The following is a 27,230-nucleotide window of genomic DNA, read 5'->3' on the forward strand; positions in this document are numbered from 1 at the left end:
GACCTCCGCTTTTATGTGGTCTGCCGGAACACGCGACAGACCACATCCTCCGTGAGCCCTTGATGGATTCGGACGACGGAATTTCCCCGCTTCCGCCGCCCGAGGGCTTGTTGACCAGGCAAGAGTCGGCGAGCATTACCCCCCTTCTCCGCCCAGTTTGCCAACGTTGGATAGGATCCGAGGGGGGGACGTCCCCTCGGGTCCGCTCTGTTGCCTCCTCCCGCGCCACCACGTCCTCACGGAAGGAGACCATCAAATTCAGCGTTCCCCTGCCGCCAACCACGGCGTTGACCATGGGTGGCAGCAGGAGGTCGCTGCCAGCCACTCAACAGCACGTTGTTACGCCCACGCCGGACGGACCCCCGGCGTGTTTGGCTGCTCTGACAGCCGCTGCCTCCATCTTCACAGCAGGCTGTGTAGAGCACACCCCTCCCTGTGGCCTGCCATTACGGGCCGGTCGTCATCGCCTCCTGCGATGGCTGCCTTGGTGTTTGGCCAGGGACTGGAATCTTGGCAGTCCCTTTTCTGCCCTTCTTCGGCCGTGCGCACTTCCGACCCCCGGTTGCATGGTTTGCAGGTTTCCCTGCAGCCTTGCAAACGGGGCAGTGGAGGTCGCCGGTACATGACGACGCCATGTGACCTTCCTGCCCGCACCGGAAGCAGTTCCGGCTTCGGTCGACCTGCGATTTGCACTGGAGCCCAGTATGCCCAATCTCGAAGCACTTGAAGCACTTCATTGGCCTAGGCCCCAGTGCACGCACCCGAGCTGAACTCCAGCCGACCAGGAGTCGCCCGCGTTCCAACAACGTTTTGGCAGCCCCGATAGGGCACTCGATCAGCGCGCTGCCCACGCCAAACACACCAACCCGGATAGGGCCGACCTTTACATGCTCCGGAGAGCATTTCCCGACCTCGGCCACGGCAGCCGTGATGCTCTCCGCAGTCGCCGAGTCGTCCAGCCCGGAGACAACCACGTCGGTACATCTCACCGGGCAAGCCACCTTGACGGTTTCTGGGAGGACCTCTTTCAGCTTCGCTGCAAGGAGTTCGGCCTTGTCCGCGCTCTCCTTTCCGGGGATCTCGAGTACTCGAGCCCCGGTGGCAGCCAGACGGAAGCGCAGGCCGTCTATTCCCAGCTGTCTGAGGTTCACTCCCATCTTCGCCCTGGTGAGCACCTGGGCATACGTGACTCCCTCGGCGATCGTCTCCGGACGCAGGGTCAGGGTGACCACAGCCGACCTAGGAGGGCGCAGAGTCTTTGCCTCTTCACTGCCTCTCGCCTTTTTCGGCTTTGCCTGTCCGCGCGGCCTTGTAGTGACTACATGGCTCGCCGGAGGCTTGCTGGGCGCAGTCTGGGCTGTGGGAGTGGCATCGGCTTTGCGCGCCTTCTTCTTCCCCTTCTTGCCTTTCCCTTTCCGCACCACGTCGCTCCACGTCTCCGCAGGTGGCTGCGCTCCCTGCAAGGGGGTCGCTTCGCCACGTGTGGGCGCTGGGGTGGGAGGGTCTGCTGCTGGGGCAGCCTTTTTGGCTGCCTTGGCGGCAGGGGCTTTGGCAGGTGGGAGTTTGGCTGCCTTTGTAGCCTGTGGCTGAGCTCCCTTTGCCTGCGGAGCAGGCTTGTTCAGGTCCGCTTGCAGCGGCGGACGGAACGCCGACGGTGGGAGGAGGCGGTTTTCCAGCCTGGCCAGCTTGATATCGATCATACGATCGATGTCCGACAGTATGGCTGACCGCTGGTCCGCCTCACTCCTTCCCTCCTCCTGGGGTGCAGGCGCCTTGGCGCGGGAGTTCTCAGCGGAGAGACGCGCAAGGTCCTCGCGGAGCTTGATCATCTCCCCGCTGAGGCTCTCCACCCTTCTCCGCAGTTCTGCGTTCTCAGAACGTAGAACCCGGACTTCCTCATCGGAGGTCCTCTCCGTTAAAGCCGCCACAGCCTGTTCTATCTGCGTGGCGGCTTTCTTCAGGGCGTTCACGAACGTGCCCTTGAGGTTCTTGGATTTGCGAGCAACGTCAAGGATGACCTTGACGCTGCTCTCCACCCGCTCCTCAAGGCAGTCCGCAGGCACTGCCGCAAGCTCCCTGGTCGACTCGAGGACCTCCGATTCGTCCAGGAGTTCGAGCTCCGCTCTTTGGGCACTGACCAAGGCCTCCTTCGCCTTGGCCAGACCAACGTAGTGCCCAGTGGTGGGCGGCCTTCCCCTGCCGCGCTTGGCTGCACGGTTCGGAGTAGCCGCAGCGATGGATGAGCCTGCTCCTGACTCATCACTGCTCCCCGCCTCCGGGGCACTCCGCTTTTTGCGCCGCTTATCGCCGTCCGAGTAGGAGACAGCTGTATCCATCCCCGAACAGTCGGATTCCGTTTCCGAGATGGGCACAGCCGCCCCCACCATTGGCCCTCGCAGGCCTCTGGCCATGCTCTCCGAGCTGCCCCCAGCCGTGGCCCTATACGTTCTGGGAGGCACCTGTTCCTTCGACCACCGATGCTTGCCGCTAAGCACCGGCGATTTCGGGTCCAAGGTTGACCCACCCGTCCCTTTCCCCTTGCGGGGCTCGTCAGCTGCACTTGAGCAGCTGCTTACATCGTCGTCGGATAGGACGGCCGTCTCCGGATTGGTGGTATCCGCAGACAGTGCCGTTCTTTCCCCAGATCGCGCGCAATCGTGTCCTCGTTCCTCGCCAAAGTCGTCAATTAAATCGGTCCGTTTCTTATTTTTAATGCAGTCCACTATCTCCACAACAGGTTTTTTGTACATATTTTAATTGATCCCACGAGTAGGAGGGAAATAATCAGTCCACCCGGGCAGAGCCCTCTGTACCCGGGTAACCCTAATCCGCCTGGGGGGTCGGGCGGTGCCCCAGCGATGGCCGCTCGCTACCGGAGATATCCCCTCCGCCACCTGCAACAGGCGCCTCACGCCGCGCGAGACCCGAAGGTGCCCCAACGTGAGACTTTGGGAGATTTTTTAGTGAGGTTTACTCCTCTCGGGGCCGGCCGGTTAAGGCAAGCCCCCCTGGCCCTGAGACATGCCGCGAGACATGACCACCGCAAGTCAGGGTAACAGGTTCGCCCGACTGTGGCCGAAGCCTGTCCGCCAGCCGTACATTGACGACCGACGAACCAGCCGCGCGAAGGCGGAATTCGCCTCCTCCCTGCGGATTTTTTATAGAGGTTATCTCCTCGCAGCCCCCTCCACTCAGTGTGAAGGCGGCCCCCGTTCCTGCGACCCCACCAAGTGCAGGCTTACGGGTTGCCCGACGGTGGCCGAAGCCGTTGCCCGCCCAGAGTTATCTGAGCGGACCCGCCGCGCGTTGGGTTCTTCTTAGCTTCACTGTGGAAGTGATATGGAGTAAGCGGCATTTCCAATCACTTCCACAGCTACTGAGCCCCCCCGCCACGACAAGGCGAGAACCCATTGGGGGGGAACCTTTTTTTTTTTTTTTTTTTTTTTTTTTTTTTTTTTTTTTTTTTTTACGTTGGAAAATGCGTTACGCATACCACGCCGCCCGGGGGGACGACGTGGTTATGTGGGACTCCCCGGGTGTCGCCACCCGGTATACCCACTAAAAACCAACGGTGTTCCTGCCTGCACCATTTGACGGGACGCGGGGGCGCGCGAGCATTCGTCCGCGAACCCATCGGTGCTCGTCCGTTTCCGGACCCTGCCTTGGTGTGTGTGATTGGGTCACACGTGCACTCCTTGTTAAGCAGTTTGCGAGGAACACGATCGCAAACCGCTTCCTCCAGGAAGGCCCATGTGCGAACGGCGAATCCCCCGATTCGCCGCCCGCGGGCCTAACCTAGGTTTGGAGAAGGTGAGCGTATGCTCTCCTTCTTCTCCCTGTCCTTCTCCGGCGGATCGGAGCCGAGAGGGGATCATCCTCCCTTGTTCGCTCCGCTGTCTCCTTCTGTGCCACCACGTCCTCACAGAAGGAGACTACAGCATCCCAGGACCTCTTGCTCCCGACCATGGCTCTCACCACGGCCGGAAGCGAGAGATCACTTCCCACCACAGTGGTGAGAGTAGACCTCTGGTGCGCCCATGCAGGGCATACCGCCAACGTGTGTTCTGCCGTGTCCTCACTGCAGGAGCAGTGGTGGCAGATCGTCAATGGCTCCCTACCGGCTACGTGGCACAGGTACTTGCCAAAAGTGCCGTGCCCAGATAGTATTTGCACGAGCCGGTAGGTGAGTGAGCCATGACGCCTATCTACCCATTCCTTTAGGACAGGGCGGATGGCGTTAATGGTTCTCTCGCCAGCTTTAGGCTCTACGAGCCGTTCCTTCCACCTGTTCAGGAGTCGACGCCGAGCTTGTCGTCTCCATCTCGTAAACTCGTCAGTAGCCAGATCTTCGGCTTGCCTGTCTTCCTCCATAGCCCTCTGTCTCCTGTCGTATGTCTCAGCCAGCAGCTCGGCATCTAAGTCCCATGGGGGAGTGCCGGCCAAGACACAGGCAGCCTCATGTGACACCGTCCGGTATGCTCGAATGGCTCTGACCGCAATGACTCGTTGTGCCCTGAACAACAGAGTCAGATTCGGGCGCGTCAGAGCATCGACCCAGACCGGTGCCCCATAAAGTGCCATTGACCTCACGACGTTGGTATAGAGTCGTCTGCAGGTCATATTTGGTCCTCCTAGGTTGGGCAGCAATCTTCCGAGAGCAGATGGCGGCTGCCTCCTCAAAGGTGCGTCCGCGCGCCGTTACGAGCGTGTCGTCTGCATAGCAGACGACACTGGTGCCAGATGGTAGTGCACCACGCAGAGCCCAATCATATCCAATGTTCCACAGGAGTGGTCCAAGGACAGACCCCTGTGGAACACCGCATTTCATGGGCCTACTTTTGATACGGCCGTCTCGTCCGGTGTATAGGATACGCCTACTATGTAGGTAGGTCCCAATTATCCGTCTCAGATAAAGAGGCACTCGGTGGTACCGTAGACCCTCCTCGATGCAGGTGAACGGCAGTGAGTTAAATGCGTTGGCGATGTCCAAGGACACCGCCAACAACACACCACCTGACGCAACCGACTGTTCCGAGAGGGCTTTGACGCACATTATGGCATCGATGGTAGAACGGCCCTCTCGGAAGCCGAACTGTTGATTGGACAGGTCGGGACCTACAGTGGTCAGATGCTGGGTGATGCGGTGAGCAAGAATGCGCTCGAAGATCTTTCCCGCATCATCCAACAAGACTATGGGGCGATAGGCTGACGGGGATTCCTCTGGACGTCCCTCTTTCCTCAGCAGCACTAATCGCCCGTCCTTCCAGCAGCCCGGAAATTGCTTTGACACTAGACATTTATCGAGAATCCCGGCTAGGTGGGAACCCAATATGTCCAGTGCCATTGCTAGGGCTCGGCCAGGTACCCCATCAGGGCCTGGGGCAGTAGATTTGGCCCTCAACTTGCGCACAGCTCGGCGCAATTCCATTGGAGACGTCAATGGGATTTCCTCTTCTTCTTCCTCAGCCTCTTCCTCAGTGTGAGGACCCGCCATGGTTGGAGAAGGGTGTTCCGGTCCATCCGGAAATAGAGCCGTCACCACCTCCCCCAACAGCTGAGGTTGAAGGGTCTCGGTCAGAGGGGGTGCCTGTGGGCGAAGCTTGTTTCTCGCCGCAAGGTACGGGCGTCCCCATGGATCCCGACTGAGATGATCCAGCATTTCCTTGCGCGCCTCAGTCTTGGCTTTGGAAATGGCAAGCTGCAATGTCTTCTTGGCCTCTAAATAGAGGTTATGCAGTACTTGCTCTATTTCCTCGTCCTGATGACGCAGTCGGCGGTGCCTAGTGTAGTCGCGACGCCTCGACGAAGCAACTGCTCGGAGATCAGCAATCTCCTGCGACCACCAGTACACCTGACGTCTCGGTGGCTTTCGCCTTGCTCGGGGCATAGCCGCGTCACATATCATGGTCATTGCCCCACGAAATCCAATGGCAGCCTCATTCGCATCGACTGGCTCCAACGAACGCATCGCCCAGTCTTGGACGATGGAAGCCTCTATTAAGAGGTCCTCGTTGAGGCGAGTTAGCGACCACCTGGGGAAGGCATGAGCCACGACGTCTCGGCGGTTCGTCATTTCTCCAGAGGAGGAGGGAGATACCTCAAAACGGATGTATCTGTGGTCAGATAGGGTTTCGAGGTCCTCCATGACCCTCCAGTTCCGCACGTGCGCTGAGAGCGCAGGGGTAGTGAACGTCAAGTCCACTATGGACCCACCCTGCGCTCTGACGCACGTATTAGCGGAGCCTTGGTTGGCAAGAATGAGACCACATCTTCGCGCCCAATCCTCAACAATCACGCCTCTGTCATTGGTTATCGGAGAACCCCAAGCCAAGCTCTTGGCATTGAAGTCTCCGAGCACCATCACGTTGGTAGTAGGGGCACGAAGTACCACTACGCCGACCCGATCAAAGAATTCCTCAAACTCTGAGATCGGTCTGTTCGGGGAGAAGTACAGACCAACCACAGTGAGGTTGCCCCAGGTAGCCGAGACCAGCCCGGCTTCCCTGTGCCTGATGTTGAGTGGCAGGGCCGGGTAATTGTTTGAGGCAATGATAGTGACAGAGCCCTCGGGGTCCCCCGCCCAGTTAGGTTGGGATGACACGTAATAGGGCTCTGATACAACCGCCACGTCTATCGACCACTCCAGCATGGATTGCAGGAGGAGATCCTGCGCACCTGCAGAGTGGTTGACGTTCGCTTGTAGGAACTGGCATGTGGTGTGTGGATCCATTAATTACCGGTGTCCATCGCCCGTGGAGGCGGCTTCCGGGGCTGTCCAGCTGGGGTCCTTGCAGCTGTATTGTGTCCTTTCTTTTTTGGGCGCACGCATTGTCTCCCACCAATAGCGTGTCCCGACGGTCTGCCTGCTTCATGGCACAATGGGCAATGAAGACCTTCTGTGCAGTCCACTGATTTATGCCCCGGTTTGCAACACCGGAAGCATAACTGGCTGCGGTCTGCCGTTGACTGGCATTGCCGACCAGTGTGACCAATCTCAAGGCACCGGAAACATTGCATGGGCCTTGGCTCCAGCGACTGCACCCGGGCTGAACTCCATCCAACCAATAGACGTCCGCTGTCCACCAGGGTTTTTGCAGCCACAACAGGACATTGCACCACAACACTGCCAACACCGAACAGTCCATCCTTTATAATGCCCACCTTCACTTGCTCCGATGGGCATTTACCTGTTTCAGCGATTGCAGCTGCGATATCCTCCCTGGTGACAGAATCATCAAGGCCTGTGATGCGCAGATCCACACATCTTGTTGGGCGCGCCACTCGGACAGAGCTTGGTAGGACTTCCTTCAATTTGGAGGCTAACCGGTCCGCCTTCTCCTCATTCTCTTGTCCGAGAATTTCAAGGACACGTGCCCCCGTCACGGCTTGCCGGAACTTGAGTCCGGCTATACCGATGTCCTTCAGCTGGATTCTGTCCCTCGCACTAGAGAGTACCTTATCGTAGCTGAGGCCCTGCTCCACAGCCTCAGGCTGCAACGTGATGACCACGGCAGCTGTACGAGGCGGGCGCAGTTTGACCTTCTTCTTAGGCTTTGGCTTCAATTTGGTACTCTCCTTAGCGGGGGCAGAGTTGGACTTCGCCGGTTGTGTCGCAGGTGAGCTTGCAACCTTCTTCTTTTTTCCCCCGCGCTTCACCACCGTAGCCCACGTCTCCCCATTTTGGGTTGATGAAGGCGGCGGCGGTGGAGGCAGCGGATTCGGGGTTGTGACCTTTTTGGGTCCTTTACCCTTCTTCTTCTTCGCAGGGGCACCAGAACTCTGCGTGGGCTCAGTCTGCTTGGCCTGCTTTGGAGCAGCCATGACAGGAGGAGGTGGAAGAGAGGACCGACTTGTCGAGGGGACAGGATCCGACCTCAGCGGAGGGCGCATCCTTTTCTCGGGCAAGAGACGGCCTTCCAAGTTCTTCAGCTTGGCATCGATCATAAAACCGATGTCAAGCATAATCGAAGACTTGAACTCTTCCACGCTCCTGTCTTCCGTGGATCGAGTCGGAGTGCGAACTTGTTCCACATCCGTGCGCAGGCGAGCCACTTCCTCCCGTAGCATCTCCAGCTGTTCACGCAGTTGGGCATTCTCCGCCTGGAGCGCAACCGTCTCTTCACTAGCGGTTCTACCTTGCAGGGCCGCTGCCGCTTCTCTAATTTGATCCGCAGCCACTTTTAGGACACGGACGTAAGTACCCTTGAGGTTCTTTGACTTGTTGGCGACTTGGAGTATTAACTCCACGCCATTCTCAACCCGCTTCTGCAGGGAGTCAGCCGGGATTTTGAGGGCCGACTTCAGGGTACTTGCCATCTCGATCTCCGAATCTAGGTCCATTTCAGCCTGTTTGGCCTTGATCAGGTCCTCTTTCGCCCTTGCGAGGCCGACGTAGTGCCCAGTAGTGGGCGGTCTACCTCTGCCTCGTTTCGCTGAGCTCTTCAGTGTAGACGCAACAGAAATGTAGCTGGCACACGACTCGCCACTACTGTCCGCCTCTGGAGCACCTCTCTTAGCTCGCCGCCTTCCGCCGGCAGTCGAGCCTCCGTCGGAGTAAGAGATAGCAGTATCCATCCCGGAGCAGTCCGATTCGGACTCCGAGATAGACACGGCCGCCCCCTCCGGTTCCTTCATTTGCCTACTCAGGCCTTTCTCCTTATCCCCAAGGCTCCCTCCAGCTTTCGCCTTGTAGGTTCTGGGGGGTGCATGTGCCTTCGACCTCTGGTTCTTGCCGCTAAGAACCAGTGGTATCGGGTCCAAAGTCAACCCGCCCTTCTCTTTCCCCTTACGGGGCCGTTCTACTGCACTTGAGCAGTCACCACTATCAACACTGGAGAAGAGGGCTGCCTCCGGATCGGTGGAATCCACAGGCAGTTCCGTCTTCTCCCCAAATCGCGCGCTATCACGTCCAGTTTCGTTGCCAAGGTCATCGTTAAACTTGTTCGGTTTATTTTTTGGGGTCGTATATTTTAAATCGATTAATTCGACAAGGGGTTTTTTATTGGCCATATTCTTCTTTTATTCCCACGAGCGTGAGGGAAATATTCAGTCCACCCGGGCAGTGCCCTCTGTGCCCGGGTAACCCTAATCCGCCTGGGGGGTCGGGCGGTACCCCAGCGATGGCCGCTCGCTGCCGGAGATGTCCTCTCCGCCACCTGTAACAGGCGCTTCACGCCGCGCAAGGCCCGAAGGCGCCCCAACGTGAAACTTTGGAGATTTTTTAGTGAGGTTTACTCCTCTTGGGCCGGCCGGTTAAGGCAAGCACCCTTGGCCCTGACTGTACCGCGAGACATGACCACAGTAAGTCAAGGTAACAAGTTCGCCCGACAGTGGCCGAAGCCTGTCCGTCAGCCGTGCATTGACGACCGACGAACCTGCCGCGCGTAGGCGTTTCCGCCTCCTCCCCTTGGATTTTTATAGAGGTTGTCTCCTCGCGGCCCCCTCCACTCAGTGTGGAGGCGGCCCCCGTTCCTGCGACCCCACCAAGTGCAGGCTTACGGGTTGCCCGACGGTGGCCGAAGCCGTTGCCCGCCCAGAATTATCTGAGCGGACCCGCCGCGCGTTGGGTTCTTCTTGGCTTCACTGTGGAAGTGATATGGAGTAAGCGGCATTTCCAATCACTTCCACAGCTACTGAGCCCCCCCGCCACGACAAGGCGAGAACCCATTGGGGGGGATTGGGGGGGAACCTAACCTAACCTAACCTTTTTTTTTTTTTTTTTTTTTTTTTTTTTTTTTTTTTTTTTTTTTTTTTTTTTTTTTTTTTTTTTTTTTTTTTTTTTTTTTTTTTTTTTTTTTTTTTTTTTAACGTTGGGAAATGCGTTACGCATACCACGCCGCCCGGGGGGACGACGTGGTTATGTGGGACTCCCCGGGAAACCCGGTATACCCACTAAAACCCAACGGTGTTCCTCCTCGCCGCCATGTGGCGGGGACACGGGAACGCAATTGCACACAACCGCGTCCCCGCCGGCGGATGCCCTCTTGGGCCCAGCGCCTATGGGAGCGCATCAAGCGCCTCCCCCACCGCCGAGGGCTGCCCGGAACACTTGGGCAGCCCTACAGCACGGGACCCATGTTGTGGACGGCGGTCCCCCGACCACCGTCCACGGGTCCCCGTTAGGGCGGAGCTCTGTCCATTCAAGGAACGGTGTCCATCTGCTCCGCCCCGGCCCTCTTGGCCTTGCGCTTCTTCGCCTTTCGCTTAGGCGCAACCGTCTTCGGACCTTTGACTGCCGGCTTGGCAGCAGATATGCATCCGCTGCCACCGATGGAGTGAGCCGCCGGTTTGCCTGCCGTCGCACAGACGGGGCAGTGGGGCTCAGCCGAGCAGTCACGCGCCTGATGGTCGGGTTGACCGCAGCGGAAGCACAGTCGGCTGCGGTCAACCTCGCAGGAGCACTTCACGCCGAGATGCCCGGGCTCCAGACAACGGTAGCACCGTGCCGGTCTGGAGTCGAGGAGCCTTACTCTGGCCGACGTCCACCCGACCAGTAGTCGGCCAGAGTCGGACAGCCTCTTGGCGGCCGCGACCGGACAGCTGACCCAGAGGGAGCCGTCACCCCTCGGCCCGACGACGATCCGCCCATGCTTCACGTCGTCGACCGCGCACCCTCCTTCTTTGGCGACAGCGTCAGCCACCTCAATAGCGTCGGCTGAGTCGTCCAGCCCAGTGACGCGGATTTCCGCGCGCTTCACCGGACGGACGACTCTGACCGCTTCCGGGCTGAGGACCTCTCTCAGCTTCTTAGCGAGAGAGTCCGCCTTCGCCGCCGAGCCTTCCCCTCCGATCTCAAGCAGGCGCGCACCCGTCGCCGCCCTGCGGAACCGCATGTTGCTGATTCCGAGGTCAGCGAGGGAGACGCGCCGCTTGGCGTCGGAGAGGATCGAGGCGTATGTTACGCCTCTCTCCTCGACTCCGGGCACCAAGGTCAGCGACACCGCTGCCGTACTAGGCGTCCGGAGTTTCACCCTTTTCTGGGCCGTGGGCCGAGGCTTTTGCGGCTCTTTGGCCGCTTTGGCCGCCTTGTTTTTAGCCTTCCGGCCAACCACGGTGGACCATTGCTCCGTCGTTGGTGCAGGGGCAGGATGTCGTCGAGCCTCTGCTGCCTCCTGTGCAGCCAGGCTTTTCTTCTTGCTTTTCCCCTTCTTTCCCGAAGAAGGGGGAGCAGAAGAGGCCTGGCTGTTTGTGGAAACCTCTTTGACAGGTTTCGGTTCTGAACCTGGTCCTGTCGTGGGGCGGCCACTACCTCTTGTGGAGGCAACCGGGTCTCCCGCTGGCTCTTTGTGAGCAGCTTTGACGTCCGCTGCAAGCGGGGGCCTCATACGGGGCTCAGGAAGGAGCCGTCCCTCGATGCCGGCCAGCCGAGCGTTCAGCATATTGCCGAACATCTCGGCATTGGCGCGGGCCGACTCCTCCATTAGCTGGCGGAGGCTAGGCTCCGAGGACTGGGTTGGACGCCGCCGCAGCTCCTGAAGGTCGCGACGCAAGTCGGCGACCTCCCTCGCTAGCTGTGCGTTGGCAGTCTCTAGCCGCCGCACTTCCTCCGATGTAGTCCGGGTTCTTATAGCGGACACCGCCTCCTCTATGCCTTTCGCCGCATCTTTTAGGGCCCGGACGTAGGTCCCCTTCAGCTGCGACGATTTGCTGGCCACCATCAATATGGTGTCCAGTGAGGCCTTCACAATATCGGCCAGAGCAGCACCCGTCTGTTCCGACTCCTCTGCCGATAGATCTTCTGCTTGGAGGCTGGGCTGTAAAGAGGCCCTAGCCTCCCTCACTCCTCGGGCCACGTCAGCGACCTCCGCTTCGGCCACGAGCCGGAGGCTCTCCGCGAGTTCTCGGTTGTATGCGGCCCTGGCTGCGGCCAGGCCCACATACTTCCCGGTAGAGGGCGGGCGTCCTCTCCCTCTTTTAGACCTGTGGGCCGCCCCTTCAAGGGGCAGCACCACCGAGTCACCGGAGTCATCCTCCCCCTCGAGGTCTGACCGGTTCCTCTTCAGGAACCGTTTTCCGACCGAAGGCTCGGACCCCACCGTCACCATGCTAGCGCAGGAGGAGTCATCGTCCGAGTCCATAGACTCCTCCTCCCGGCTAGCGGTCTTAGCGGTGACAGGCGTGTCACAGCGTGACAGGACCACGCTGAGTCGCCTCTCTCTTTCGACTTCGGGTAGCCGATCCCTGCCGCTAAGGATCGGCTCTCCGAAGTCAACTCCCTCCTTATAAGTCCCCTTTCGGAGACGGCTGGCGCAAGCGCCTAGGCCAGGGCGCTGCAGCGCTTCCGGGGTGGTGGAACCCGGTTGCGCCACAGAATGCCCCGCGGACTTAGTGCCCGCTTCACGGCCGCAAGTCTTCTGTGCCGGAGCACGCGTTTTTCTTTCTCCTTCTTCTCCCCTTCCTTCTTCTCTACCTCCTCCCTTCAGCTCCGAAACTTCGGCTAAATTGTTTTTAGAAAATTCCATTTTTGAGACCCACGAGTATGGGGGAAAGGGTGGTCCATCCGGGCAGTGCCCCCTGTACCCGGATAACCCTAATACCGCTGGGGTGCGGGAGGTGCCCCAGGGTTGGTCGCTAGCTGGCGGAGAATACCCCCTCCGCCACCTTCCGGCGCCCCGACGCCGCGCGAAGGCCCGAAGGCACCTCAACGCCGGGACTTTGGGGGTTTTTTATTGAGGTTGGCTCCTCTTGGGCCGGCCGACCAAGGCAAGCCCCTTGGTCCTGGTAGGCCGCGAGACATGTCCACGACACCTAACCAGGATAACAAGTTTGGCGACGGTGGCCGAAGCCTGTCCGACGGGCATGTATTCATGGCCGCCGAACCCGTCGCCGACGGCGCCACGCGCCCTCCTCCTCCGGGTGGATTTTTTAAAGAGGTTGTCTCCTCGCGGCCCCCCCCACTTGTGTGGGAGCGGCCCCCACGCCTCGGAATACCGAGGGTTGCGGGTGGCCCGACGGCCGCCGTGCAATACGAACGACCGCCGCGCGCAAGGCGAAACGCCTCCTCCCGGCGGTTTTTTACAGAGGTTGTCTCCTCGCGGCCCCCTCCACTCAATGTGGAAGCGGCCCCCGACCCTTTGGCGCCCCACCACAAAGCGCTAAGGGTTACGGGTTGCGCAGCGGTGGACTTTGCCACCGCCGCGCTGGATTCCTCTTAGCTTCACTGCATCATTGGGCTAAAGCGGCACCCGCCGATGCAGCTACTGAGCCCCCCCGCCACGACAAGGCGAGAATCCATTGGGGGGGAACCTAACCTAACCTAACCTAACCTAACCTAACCTAACCTAACCTAACCTAACCTTTTTTTTTTTTTTTTTTTTTTTTTTTTTTTTTTTTTTTTTTTTTTTTTTTTTTTTTTTTTTTTTTTTTTTTTAACGTTGGGAAATGCGTTACGCATACCACGCCGCCCGGGGGGACGACGTGGTTATGTGGGACTCCCCGGGAAACCCGGTATACCCACTAAAACCCAACGGTGTTCCTCCTCGCCGCCATGTGGCGGGGACACGGGAACGCAATTGCACACAACCGCGTCCCCGCCGGCGGATGCCCTCTTGGGCCCAGCGCCTATGGGGGCGCAACAAGCGCCTCCCCCTCCGCCGAGGGCTGCCCGGAACACTTGGGGAGCCCTACGGCACGGGACCTATGTTGTGGATGGCGGTCCCCCGACCACCATCCACAGGTCCCCGTCAAGGTGGAGCTGGATCCGTTTATCCAACGGTATCCATCCGCTCCACCCCGGCCTTCTTGGCCTTGGCCTTGGTCTTCTTGGCCTTGCGTTTCCCTTTCGATTTAGGGACGCTCGTCGGGGCCTGGTTTCCCGGCTTGTTAGCCGCGGAAACACAACCGCTCCCACCGATCGAGTGTGACGCCGGCTTGCCCGCAGCCTCACACACTGGACAGTGAGGCTCGGCGTCACAGTCTCGTGCCCTGTGGTTCGGTTGACCGCAGCGGAAGCACAGTTGGCTGCGGTCGAACTCACAGGTGCACTTGACCCCGATGTGGCCCGGCTCCAGGCAGCGGAAGCACCTCATCGGTCTTGGGATGAGGAGCCTCGCTCTTGCCGAAGTCCACCCAACTTGGATCCGGCCGGAGCCGGCCACCTTCTTGGCAGCGGTGACTGGGCAGCTCACCCAGAGGGAGCCGTCTCCTCGCGGACCGACCACCAATCTTCCGCACTTTATTGCGTCGGAGGAGCACCCTCCCTCCTTCGCAATGGCCTCCGCCACCTCAAAGGCGTCGGCCGAATCGTCCAGCCCCGTGATGCGGATTTCCGCCCGCTTCACAGGCCTGGCGACCCGGACCGCCTCAGGGCTCAGTACCTCCCTAAGCTTGCTGGCCAAGGAGTCCGCCTTCTCAGCCGAGGCCTCACCCCCGACCTCCAGCATGCGAGCCCCGGTCGCTGTCTTGCGGAACCCCAGGCTGCCGATCCCGAGGTCCGCAAGACGGACACGCTGCTTGGCGTCTGTGAGGATCGACGCATATGTGACGCCCCTCTCTTCGGCCCCTGGCACCAAGGTGAGCGTCACTGCAGCGGTTTTGGGCGTGCGGAGCCTCACCTTCGCGCGCGCCGTGGACTGGGCCTTTGTCGGCTCTTTGGCCGCTTTGGCCGCCTTGTTCTTGGCCTTTCGGCCAACAACAGCGGTCCACGGCTCCGCCGTTGGTGCAGGGGCAGGCTGGCGCCGAGCCTCTGCTGCCTCCTGTGCAGCCAGGCTTTTCTTCTTGCCCTTCCCCTTCTTTCCTGAAGAAGTGGGTGCAGAAGAAGCCTGGCTGATCGTGGGGGCCTCTTTGACGGCCTTTGGTTTCGCGCTTGGCGCTGTCAAAGGGCGACCACTGCCGCTTGTAGAAGCGGCCGGGGCCCCCGATGGCTCAGGGTGAGCCGGGTCGGCCTTGGCGCTTCTGATATCCGCTGCGAGCGGAGGTCTCCTACGCGGCTCCGGGAGGAGACGGTCTTCAATCCCGGCCAACCGAGCGTTCAGCATATTGCCGAACATCTCAGCGTTGGCGCGGGCTGTCTCCTCCAGTAGCTGCCGGAGGCTTGGCTCCGAGCTCTGAGGCTGGGAGGGTCGCTGCCGCAACTCTTGCAAGTCGCGGCGCAGTTCGGCGACTTCCCTCGTGAGCTTGGAGTTAGCGGCCTCCAGCCGCATGACCTCTTCGGACATCGTCCGCTCCCTAATTTGGGACACGGCCTCCTGGATGCCCCTCACCGCATCCTTTAGGGCCCGAACGTACGTGCCCTTTAATTGCGAAGACTTCGTGGCAACCATTGTTATGGTTTCCAGCGAAGTCTTCACAATGCCGGCTAGTGCAGCGCTCGTCTGCTCCTCGTCTTGGGTTACCGAGTGGGGGCTGGGCTGTAAAGAGGCCCTAGCCTCCCTCAGATTCCGGGCCATTCCCGCCACCTCTGCCTCTGCCTCAAGCCGAAGGCTCTCGGCCAGCTCGTGGTTGTATGCCGCCCTGGCTGCGGCCAGGCCGACATACTTACCAGTGGAGGAGGGCGGACGACCTCTCCCCCTTTTGGACCTTTGGCCTGCCTCGAAGGGCGACGCAGGCGAGTCCGACTCCTCGGCCTCAGCGTCCGACCGGTTCCTTTTCAGGAACCGTCTTCCGCCCGACAACTCAGACCCCACCGTCACCATGCTGGCGCAGGAGGAATCATCGTCCGAGTCCATGGACTCCTCCTCCCGGCTAGCGGTCTTCGTGGTGACAGGCGTGTCGCAGCGTGTTAATACCACGCTGAGTCGCCTCTCCTTCTCAACTTCCGACAGCAGATCCTTGCCGCTTAGGATCGGCTGTACGGAGTTGATACCCTCCACAGTCCCCTTGCGGAGACGGGTGGCGCGAGCGCCTAGGCCAGGGCAGAGTGCCGCTTCCGGGGTGGTGGATCCCGGTTGCGCCACTGCATGCCCCGCGGACTTGGTGTCCGCATCAAGGCCGGTGAACGTCTGTGCCTGAGCACGCTTATTTTTATCTCCCACTTCTCCCTTCCTCCCTTCTACACTCCCAACTTCCAGCTCCGAAACGTCGGCTATATTAGCAAAAGTATCCATTATGAGTCCCACGAGTATGGGGGAAAGGGTGGTCCATCCGGGCAGTGCCCCCTGTACCCGGATAACCCTAATACCGCTGGGGTGCGGGAGGTGCCCCAGGGTTGGTCGCTAGCTGGCGGAGAATACCCCCTCCGCCACCTTCCGGCGCCCCGACGCCGCGCGAAGGCCCGAAGGCACCTCAACGCCGGGACTTTGGGGGTTTTTTATTGAGGTTGGCTCCTCTTGGGCCGGCCGACCAAGGCAAGCCCCTTGGTCCTGGTAGGCCGCGAGACATGTCCACGACACCTAACCAGGATAACAAGTTTGGCGACGGTGGCCGAAGCCTGTCCGACGGGCATGTATTCATGGCCGCCGAACCCGTCGCCGACGGCGCCACGCGCCCTCCTCCTCCGGGTGGATTTTTTAAAGAGGTTGTCTCCTCGCGGCCCCCCCCACTTGTGTGGGAGCGGCCCCCACGCCTCGGAATACCGAGGGTTGCGGGTGGCCCGACGGCCGCCGTGCAATACGAACGACCGCCGCGCGCAAGGCGAAACGCCTCCTCCCGGCGGTTTTTTACAGAGGTTGTCTCCTCGCGGCCCCCTCCACTCAATGTGGAAGCGGCCCCCGTTCCTTTGGCGCCCCACCACAAAGCGCTAAGGGTTACGGGTTGCGCAGCAGTGGACTTTGCCACCGCCGCGCTGGATTCTTCTTAGCTTCACTGCATCATTGGGCTAAAGCGGCACCCGCCGATGCAGCTACTGAGCCCCCCCGCCACGACAAGGCGAGAATCCATTGGGGGGGAACCTAACCTAACCTAACCTAACCTAACCTAACCTAACCTAACCTAACCTAACCTAACCTAACCTAACCTAACCTAACCTAACCTAACCTAACCTAACCTAACCTAACCTAACCTAACCTAACCTAACCTAACCTAACCTAACCTAACCTAACCTAACCTAACCTAACCTAACCTAACCTAACCTAACCTAACCTAACCTAACCTAACCTAACCTAACCTAACCTAACCTAACCTAACCTAACCTAACCTAACCTAACCTAACCTAACCTAACCTAACCTAACCTAACCTAACCTAACCTAACCTAACCTAACCTAACCTAACCTAACCTAACCTAACCTAACCTAACCTAACCTAACCTAACCTAACCTAACCTAACCTAACCTAACCTAACCTAACCTAACCTAACCTAACCTAACCTAACCTAACCTAACCTAACCTAACCTAACCTAACCTAACCTAACCTAACCTAACCTAACCTAACCTAACCTAACCTAACCTAACCTAACCTAACCTAACCTAACCTAACCTAACCTAACCTAACCTAACCTAACCTAACCTAACCTAACCTAACCTAACCTAACCTAACCTAACCTAACCTAACCTAACCTAACCTAACCTAACCTAACCTAACCTAACCTAACCTAACCTAACCTAACCTAACCTAACCTAACCTAACCTAACCTAACCTAACCTAACCTAACCTAACCTAACCTAACCTAACCTAACCTAACCTAACCTAACCTAACCTAACCTAACCTAACCTAACCTAACCTAACCTAACCTAACCTAACCTAACCTAACCTAACCTAACCTAACCTAACCTAACCTAACCTAACCTAACCTAACCTAACCTAACCTAACCTAACCTAACCTAACCTAACCTAACCTAACCTAACCTAACCTAACCTAACCTAACCTAACCTAACCTAACCTAACCTAACCTAACCTAACCTAACCTAACCTAACCTAACCTAACCTAACCTAACCTAACCTAACCTAACCTAACCTAACCTAACCTAACCTAACCTAACCTAACCTAACCTAACCTAACCTAACCTAACCTAACCTAACCTAACCTAACCTAACCTAACCTAACCTAACCTAACCTAACCTAACCTAACCTAACCTAACCTAACCTAACCTAACCTAACCTAACCTAACCTAACCTAACCTAACCTAACCTAACCTAACCTAACCTAACCTAACCTAACCTAACCTAACCTAACCTAACCTAACCTAACCTAACCTAACCTAACCTAACCTAACCTAACCTAACCTAACCTAAACCTAAACCTAAACCTAAACCTAACCTAAACCTAAACCTAAACCTAAACCTAAACCTAAACCTAAACCTAAACCTAAACCTAAACCTAAACCTAAACCTAAACCTAAACCTAAACCTAAACCTAAACCTAAACCTAAACCTAAACCTAAACCTAAACCTAAACCTAAACCTAAACCTAAACCTAAACCTAAACCTAAACCTAAACCTAAACCTAAACCTAAACCTAAACCTAAACCTAAACCTAAACCTAAACCTAAACCTAAACCTAAACCTAAACCTAAACCTAAACCTAAACCTAAACCTAAACCTAAACCTAAACCTAAACCTAAACCTAAACCTAAACCTAAACCTAAACCTAAACCTAAACCTAAACCTAAACCTAAACCTAAACCTAAACCTAAACCTAAACCTAAACCTAAACCTAAACCTAAACCTAAACCTAAACCTAAACCTAAACCTAAACCTAAACCTAAACCTAAACCTAAACCTAAACCTAAACCTAAACCTAAACCTAAACCTAAACCTAAACCTAAACCTAAACCTAAACCTAAACCTAAACCTAAACCTAAACCTAAACCTAAACCTAAACCTAAACCTAAACCTAAACCTAAACCTAAACCTAAACCTAAACCTAAACCTAAACCTAAACCTAAACCTAAACCTAAACCTAAACCTAAACCTAAACCTAAACCTAAACCTAAACCTAAACCTAAACCTAAACCTAAACCTAAACCTAAACCTAAACCTAAACCTAAACCTAAACCTAAACCTAAACCTAAACCTAAACCTAAACCTAAACCTAAACCTAAACCTAAACCTAAACCTAAACCTAAACCTAAACCTAAACCTAAACCTAAACCTAAACCTAAACCTAAACCTAAACCTAAACCTAAACCTAAACCTAAACCTAAACCTAAACCTAAACCTAAACCTAAACCTAAACCTAAACCTAAACCTAAACCTAAACCTAAACCTAAACCTAAACCTAAACCTAAACCTAAACCTAAACCTAAACCTAAACCTAAACCTAAACCTAAACCTAAACCTAAACCTAAACCTAAACCTAAACCTAAACCTAAACCTAAACCTAAACCTAAACCTAAACCTAAACCTAAACCTAAACCTAAACCTAAACCTAAACCTAAACCTAAACCTAAACCTAAACCTAAACCTAAACCTAAACCTAAACCTAAACCTAAACCTAAACCTAAACCTAAACCTAAACCTAAACCTAAACCTAAACCTAAACCTAAACCTAAACCTAAACCTAAACCTAAACCTAAACCTAAACCTAAACCTAAACCTAAACCTAAACCTAAACCTAAACCTAAACCTAAACCTAAACCTAAACCTAAACCTAAACCTAAACCTAAACCTAAACCTAAACCTAAACCTAAACCTAAACCTAAACCTAAACCTAAACCTAAACCTAAACCTAAACCTAAACCTAAACCTAAACCTAAACCTAAACCTAAACCTAAACCTAAACCTAAACCTAAACCTAAACCTAAACCTAAACCTAAACCTAAACCTAAACCTAAACCTAAACCTAAACCTAAACCTAAACCTAAACCTAAACCTAAACCTAAACCTAAACCTAAACCTAAACCTAAACCTAAACCTAAACCTAAACCTAAACCTAAACCTAAACCTAAACCTAAACCTAAACCTAAACCTAAACCTAAACCTAAACCTAAACCTAAACCTAAACCTAAACCTAAACCTAAACCTAAACCTAAACCTAAACCTAAACCTAAACCTAAACCTAAACCTAAACCTAAACCTAAACCTAAACCTAAACCTAAACCTAAACCTAAACCTAAACCTAAACCTAAACCTAAACCTAAACCTAAACCTAAACCTAAACCTAAACCTAAACCTAAACCTAAACCTAAACCTAAACCTAAACCTAAACCTAAACCTAAACCTAAACCTAAACCTAAACCTAAACCTAAACCTAAACCTAAACCTAAACCTAAACCTAAACCTAAACCTAAACCTAAACCTAAACCTAAACCTAAACCTAAACCTAAACCTAAACCTTAACCTAAACCTAAACCTAAACCTAAACCTAAACCTAAACCTAAACCTAAACCTAAACCTAAACCTAAACCTAAACCTAAACCTAAACCTAAACCTAAACCTAAACCTAAACCTAAACCTAAACCTAAACCTAAACCTAAACCTAAACCTAAACCTAAACCTAAACCTAAACCTAAACCTAAACCTAAACCTAAACCTAAACCTAAACCTAAACCTAAACCTAAACCTAAACCTAAACCTAAACCTAAACCTAAACCTAAACCTAAACCTAAACCTAAACCTAAACCTAAACCTAAACCTAAACCTAAACCTAAACCTAAACCTAAACCTAAACCTAAACCTAAACCTAAACCTAAACCTAAACCTAAACCTAAACCTAAACCTAAACCTAAACCTAAACCTAAACCTAAACCTAAACCTAAACCTAAACCTAAACCTAAACCTAAACCTAAACCTAAACCTAAACCTAAACCTAAACCTAAACCTAAACCTAAACCTAAACCTAAACCTAAACCTAAACCTAAACCTAAACCTAAACCTAAACCTAAACCTTTGCTTGCTTGCTTGCTTGCTTGCTTGCTTGCTTGCTTGCTTGCTTGCTTGCTTGCTTGCTTGCTTGCTTGCTTGCTTGCTTGCTTGCTTGCTTGCTTGCTTGCTTGCTTGCTTGCTTGCTTGCTTGCTTGCTTGCTTGCTTGCTTGCTTGCTTGCTTGCTTGCTTGCTTGCTTGCTTGCTTGCTTGCTTGCTTGCTTGCTTGCTTGCTTGCTTGCTTGCTTGCTTGCTTGCTTGCTTGCTTGCTTGCTTGCTTGCTTGCTTGCTTGCTTGCTTGCTTGCTTGCTTGCTTGCTTGCTTGCTTGCTTGCTTGCTTGCTTGCTTGCTTGCTTGCTTGCTTGCTTGCTTGCTTGCTTGCTTGCTTGCTTGCTTGCTTGCTTGCTTGCTTGCTTGCTTGCTTGCTTGCTTGCTTGCTTGCTTGCTTGCTTGCTTGCTTGCTTGCTTGCTTGCTTGCTTGCTTGCTTGCTTGCTTGCTTGCTTGCTTGCTTGCTTGCTTGCTTGCTTGCTTGCTTGCTTGCTTGCTTGCTTGGTTTGGTTTTTTCTGGTATGAGTTTTGTTAGGTTTGGGTTTTTTAGGTTTGGGTTTTGTTAGGTTTGTGTTTTTTTTTTTAGGTTTGGGTTTTTTAGGTTTGCGTTTTGTAACGTTTGGGTTTTGTTAGGTTTGGCATTGTTTAGGTTTGGGTCTTTTTTTAAGTTTGGGTGTTTTTAGGTTTGGGTTTTTTTTAGGTTTGGGCTTTTCTGGTATGGGTTTTGTTAGGTTTGGGTTTTGTAAGGTTTGGGTTTATTAGGTTTGGGTTTTTTAGGTTTGTGTTTTGTTATTTTTTAGGTTTGGGTTTTTTAGGTTTGCGTTTTGTAACGTTTGGGTTTTGTTAGGTTTGGCATTGTTTAGGTTTGGGTCTTTTTTTAAGTTTGGGTGTTTTTAGGTTTGGGTTTTTTTTAGGTTTGGGCTTTTCTGGTATGGGTTTTGTTAGGTTTGGGTTTTGTAAGGTTTGGGTTTATTAGGTTTGGGTTTTTTAGGTTTGTGTTTTGTTATTTTTTAGGTTTGGGTTTTTTTAGGTTTGCGTTTTGTTACGTTTGGGTTTTGTTAGGTTTGGCATTTTTTAGGTTTGGGTTTTTTTTAAGTTTGGGTGTTTTTAGGTTTGGGTTTTTCAGGTTTGCGTTTTATTACGTTTTGGTTTTGTTAGGTTTGGGTTTTTCAGGTTTTGGTATTTTTAGGTTTTGGCGTTTGTTAGGTTTGGATTTTTTCGGTTTTGGTTTTTTTTAGGTTTGGGCTTTTGTTAGGTTTGGGTTTTTTAGGTTTGTTAATTTTTTTTAAATTTAGGTGTTGTTATAGGTTTGGGTTTTTTAAGTTTGCGTTTTGTTAGGTTTGTGCTTTTTTAGGTTTTGGTTTTGTTAGGTTTGGGTTTTGTTATTTTTTAGGTTTGAGTTTTTTAGGATTGGGTTTTGTTAGGTTTGGGTTTTTGTTAAGTTTGGGTGTTTTAGGTTTGCCTTTTGTAAGGTTTGGGATTTCTTAGGTTTGGGATTTTTAGGTTTAGGTTTTTTTAAGTTTGGGTTTTGTTAGGTTTGGGATTTTTTAGGTTTGTCTTTTGTTAGCTTTGTGTTTTCTCAGCTTTTGGTTTGTTAGGTTTGTGATTTTTTAGGTTTGGGTTTTTTAAGCTTCGTTTTTTTTGGGTTTTGGTTTTTTAGGTTTGGGTTTTTCTCAGCTTTGTGTTTTGTTAGGTTTGTGATTTGTTAGGTTTGGGTTTTGTTAGGTTTGGGTTTTGTTAGGTTTGGGTTTTGTTACGTTTGGATTATGTTAGGTTTGGGTTTTGTTAGGTTTGGGTTTTGTTGGCTTTGGATTTTGTTAGGTTTGTGGTTTGTTAGGTTTGGGTTTTGTTAGGTTTGGGTTTTGTTACGTTTGGATTGTGTTAGGTTTGGGTTTTATTGGCTTTGGATTTTGTTAGGTTTGTGGTTTGTTAGGTTTGGGTTTTGTTAGGTTTGGGTTTTGTTAGGTTTGGGTTTTGTTAGGTTTGGGTTTTGTTAAGTTTGGGTTTTGTTAGGTTTGGGTTTTGTTACGTTTGGATTGTGTTAGGTTTGGGTTTTGTTGGCTTTGGATTTTGTTAGGTTTTTGGTTTGTTAGGTTTGGGTTTTGTTAGGTTTGGGTTTTGTTAGGTTTGGGTTTTGTTAGGTTTGGGTTTTGTTAAGTTTGGGTTTTGTTAGGTTTGGGTTTTGTTACGTTTGGATTGTGTTAGGTTTGGGTTTTGTTAGGTTTGGGTTTTGTTGGCTTTGGATTTTGTTAGGTTTGTGGTTTGTTAGGTTTGGGTTTTGTTAGGTTTGGGTTTTGTTAGGTTTGGGTTTTGTTACGTTTGGATTGTGTTAGGTTTGGGTTTTGTTGGCTTTGGATTGTGTTAGGTTTGGTTTTTTAAGTTTGGGTTTTTTTTAAGTTTGGTTATGTTGGGATTGGGTTAAGTTTCGGTTGGGTTTGGGTTATGTTAAGTTTGTATTTTATTAGATTTGGGTTTTTAGGTTTTGTTTGTGTTAAGATTGGGATAGTTTATAGGTTATTGGTTTCAAGATTGTTGGTTTCAAGTGTTGTTAGGAGTGGGTTCGTTAGTTCCATGCTGTTATTTTATTTATTTTTGAGCTTTTGTATTCTACTGTATTTATATCTAAGAAACTTTAAATAATCAGTCTACCTCCCTGTAACTTTGTAGATTCTTTTCTATTTTATTGGATTATATGTTAGCCCTGGCGTTTCTAAAAATTTTGACACCACTCCCGCGCGTCTAGGACGCTGGGAACGCAAAAAAATCGCCCTCCCACCCACCCTGTTCCAATTTCTTAGGTAAACTTGATCACATCGGTACGGTACATAATAAAATCCACTAGCAATTCTTATTTATAAGATGCTCACGGTAAAATCGATAATCCGGTAAATCGGTTAATCAGTAAATAGGTTAATCGGTAAATCGGTAAGTCGGTAAGTCGGTAAGTCGGTAAGTCGGTAAGTCGGTTAATCGGTAAGTTGATAAGTCGGTAAGTAGGTAAGCCGGTAAGTCGGTAAGTCGGTAAGTCGGTAAATCGGTAAGTTGGAAAGTCGGTAAGTCGGTAAGCCGGTAAGTCGGTTAATCGGTAAGTCAGTAAATCGGTAAGTCGGGAAGTCGGTAGGTCGGTAAGTCGGTAAGTCGGTAAGTCGGTAAGTCGGTAAGTCGGTTAATCGGTAAGTCAGTAAATCGGTAAGTCGGTAAGTCGGTAAGTCGGTAAGTCGGTAAGTCGGTAAGTCGGTAAGTCGGTAAGTCGGTAAGTCGGTAAGTCGGTAAGTCGGTAAGTCGGTAAGTCGGTTAATAGGTTAATCGGTAAATCGGTAAGTCGGTAAGTCGGTAAGTCGGTAAGTCGGTAAGTTGGTAAATCGGTAAATCGGTAAGTTGGTAAGTCGGTAGGTCGTTAAGTCGGTAAGTCGGTAAATCGGTAAGTCGGTAAGCCGGTAAATCGGTTAATCGGTAAGTCGGTAAGTCGGTAAGTCGGTAAGTCGGTAAGTCGGTAAGTCGGTAAGTCGGTAAGTCGGTAAGTCGGTAAGTCGGTAAGTCGGTAAGTCGGTAAGTCGGTAAGTCGTTAAGTCGGTAAGTCGGTAAGTCGGTAAGTCGGTTAATCGGTAAGTTGGTAAGTCGGTAAGTAGGTAAGCCGGTAAGTCGGTAAGTCGGTAAATCGGTAAGTTGGAAAGTCGGTAAGTCGGTAAGCCGGTAAGTCGGTTAATCGGTAAGTTGGTAAGTCGGTAAGTAGGTAAGCCGGTAAGTCGGTAAGTCGGTAGGTCGTTAAGTCGGTAAGTCGGTAAGTCGGTTAATCGGTAAGTCGGTAAATCGGTTAATCGGTAAGTCAGTAAATCGGTAAGTCGGTAAGTCGTTAAGTCGGTAGGTCGGTAAGTCGGTTAATCGGTAAGTCGTTAAGTCGGTAAGTCGGTAAGTCGGTAAGTCGGTAAGTCGGTAAGTCGGTAAGTCGGTAAGTCGGTAAGTCAGTAAGTCGGTAAGTCGGTAAGTCGGCAAGTCGGTAAGTCGGTAAGTCGGTTAATCGGTAAATCGGTAAGTTGGTAAGTCGGTAAGTCGGTAAGCCGGTAAGTCGGTAAGTCGGTAAGTCGGTAAGTCGGTAAGTCGGTAAGTCGGTAAGTCGGTAAGTCGGTAAGTCGGTAAGTCGGTTAATCGGTAAGTTGGTAAGTCGGTAAGTAGGTAAGCCGGTAAGTCGGTAAGTCGGTTAATAGGTTAATAGGTTAATCGGTAAATCGGTAAGTCGGTAAGTCGGTAAGTCGGTAAGTTGGTAAATCGGTAAATCGGTAAGTTGGTAAATCGGTAAATCGGTAAGTCGGTAAGTCGGTAGGTCGTTAAGTCGGTAAGTCGGTAAGTCGGTTAATCGGTAAATCGGTAAATCGGTAAGTTGGTAAGTCGGTAAGTCGGTAAGTTGGTAAATCGGTAAATCGGTAAGTTGGTAAGTCGGTAAGTCGGTAAGTCGGTAAGTCGGTAAGCCGGTAAGCCGGTAAGTCGGTAAGTCGGTAGGTCGTTAAGTCGGTAAGTCAGTAAGTCGGTTAATCGGTAAGTCGGTAAATCGGTAAATCGGTAAGTCGGTAAGTCGGCAAGTCGGTAAGCCGGTAAGTCGGTTAATCGGTAAGTCAGTAAATCGGTAAGTCGGTAAGTCGTTAAGTCGGTAGGTCGGTAAGTCGGTTAATCGGTAAGTCGTTAAGTCGGTAAGTCGGTAAGTCGGTAAGTCGGTAAGTCGGTAAGTCAGTAAGTCGGTAAGTCGGTAAGTCGGTAAGTCGGCAAGTCGGTAAGTCGGTAAGTCGGTTAATCGGTAAATCGGTAAGTTGGTAAGTCGGTAAGTCGGTAAGTCGGTAAGCCGGTAAGTCGGTTAATCGGTAAGTCAGTAAATCGGTAAGTCGGTAAGTCGGTAAGTCGTTAAGTCGGTAAGTCGGTAAGTCGGTAAGTCGGTAAGTCGGTAATTTGGTAAATCGGTAAATCGGTAAGTTGGTAAGTCGGTAAGTTGGTAAATCGGTAAATCGGTAAGTTGGTAAGTCGGTAGGTCGTTAAGTCGGTAAGTCGGTAGGTCGTTAAGTCGGTAAGTCGGTAAGTCGGTTAATCGGTAAATCGGTAAATCGTTAAGTTGGTAAGTCGGTAAATCGGTTAATCGGTAAGTCGGTAAGTCGGTAAGTCGGTAAATCGGTAAGTCGGTAAGCCGGTAAGCCGGTAAGTCGTTTAATCGGTAAGTCAGTAAATCGGTAAGTCGGTAAGTCGGTAGGTCGGTAAGTCGGTAAGTCGGTAAGTCGGTAAGTCGGTAAGTTGGTAAATCGGTAAATCGGTAAGTTGGTAAGTCGGTAAGTCGGTAAGTCGGTAAGTCGGTAAGTCGGTTAATCGGTAAGTCGGTAAATCGGTAAATCGGTAAGTCGGTAAGTCGGCAAGTCGGTAAGTCGGTAAGCCGGTAAGTCGGTTAATCGGTAAGTCAGTAAATCGGTAAGTCGGTAAGTCGGTAAGTCTGTAAGTCGGTAAGTCGGTAAGTCGGTAGGTCGTTAAGTCGGTAAGTCGGTAAGTCGGTTAATCGGTAAATCGGTAAATCGGTAAGTTGGTAAGTCGGTAAGTCGGTAAGTTGGTAAATCGGTAAATCGGTAAGTTGGTAAGTCGGTAAGTCGGTAAGTCGGTAAGTCGGTAAGTCGGTAAGCCGGTAAGCCGGTAAGTCGGTAAGTCGGTAGGTCGTTAAGTCGGTAAGTCAGTAAGTCGGTTAATCGGTAAGTCGGTAAATCGGTAAATCGGTAAGTCGGTAAGTCGGCAAGTCGGTAAGCCGGTAAGTCGGTTAATCGGTAAGTCAGTAAATCGGTAAGTCGGTAAGTCGTTAAGTCGGTAGGTCGGTAAGTCGGTTAATCGGTAAGTCGTTAAGTCGGTAAGTCGGTAAGTCGGTAAGTCGGTAAGTCAGTAAGTCGGTAAGTCGGTAAGTCGGTAAGTCGGCAAGTCGGTAAGTCGGTAAGTCGGTTAATCGGTAAATCGGTAAGTTGGTAAGTCGGTAAGTCGGTAAGTCGGTAAGCCGGTAAGTCGGTTAATCGGTAAGTCAGTAAATCGGTAAGTCGGTAAGTCGGTAAGTCGTTAAGTCGGTAAGTCGGTAAGTCGGTAAGTCGGTAAGTCGGTAATTTGGTAAATCGGTAAATCGGTAAGTTGGTAAGTCGGTAAGTTGGTAAATAGGTAAATCGGTAAGTTGGTAAGTCGGTAGGTCGTTAAGTCGGTAAGTCGGTAGGTCGTTAAGTCGGTAAGTCGGTAAGTCGGTTAATCGGTAAATCGGTAAATCGTTAAGTTGGTAAGTCGGTAAATCGGTTAATCGGTAAGTCGGTAAGTCGGTAAGTCGGTAAGTCGGTAAGTCGGTAAGTCGGTAAATCGGTAAGTCGGTAAGCCGGTAAGCCGGTAAGTCGTTTAATCGGTAAGTCAGTAAATCGGTAAGTCGGTAAGTCGGTAGGTCGGTAAGTCGGTAAGTCGGTAAGTCGGTAAGTCGGTAAGTCGGTAAGTCGGTAAGTCGGTAAGTCGG

General features: G+C 52.3%; 2 protein-coding genes across 2 annotated transcripts; both read right to left on the bottom strand.

Moving 5' to 3' along the window:
* Positions 1 to 446: 446 nt before the first annotated feature.
* On the bottom strand, positions 447 to 2,750 carry LOC126375035 (uncharacterized). Its single transcript, XM_050021876.1, has one exon. It carries the CDS (start codon positions 2,748 to 2,750, stop codon positions 447 to 449), a length of 2,304 nt encoding a protein of 767 aa, XP_049877833.1.
* Positions 2,751 to 6,729: 3,979 nt separating this feature from the next.
* LOC126375036 (uncharacterized) lies at positions 6,730 to 9,009 on the bottom strand. The gene has a single exon (XM_050021878.1). The coding sequence runs from the start codon at positions 9,007 to 9,009 to the stop codon at positions 6,730 to 6,732; it is 2,280 nt and encodes a 759-aa protein (XP_049877835.1).
* Between the last annotated feature and the right edge of the window lie 18,221 nt (positions 9,010 to 27,230).

This window comes from Pectinophora gossypiella, chromosome 18, assembly GCF_024362695.1.
Source record: "Pectinophora gossypiella chromosome 18, ilPecGoss1.1, whole genome shotgun sequence".
NCBI classification, from domain to species: domain Eukaryota; kingdom Metazoa; phylum Arthropoda; class Insecta; order Lepidoptera; family Gelechiidae; genus Pectinophora; species Pectinophora gossypiella.

Coding starts and splice junctions, on each gene's coding strand:
- LOC126375035 (XM_050021876.1), bottom strand. CDS start 2,750: ATGTACAAAAAACCTGTTGTGGAGATAGTGGACTGCATTAAAAATAAG.
- LOC126375036 (XM_050021878.1), bottom strand. CDS start 9,009: ATGGCCAATAAAAAACCCCTTGTCGAATTAATCGATTTAAAATATACG.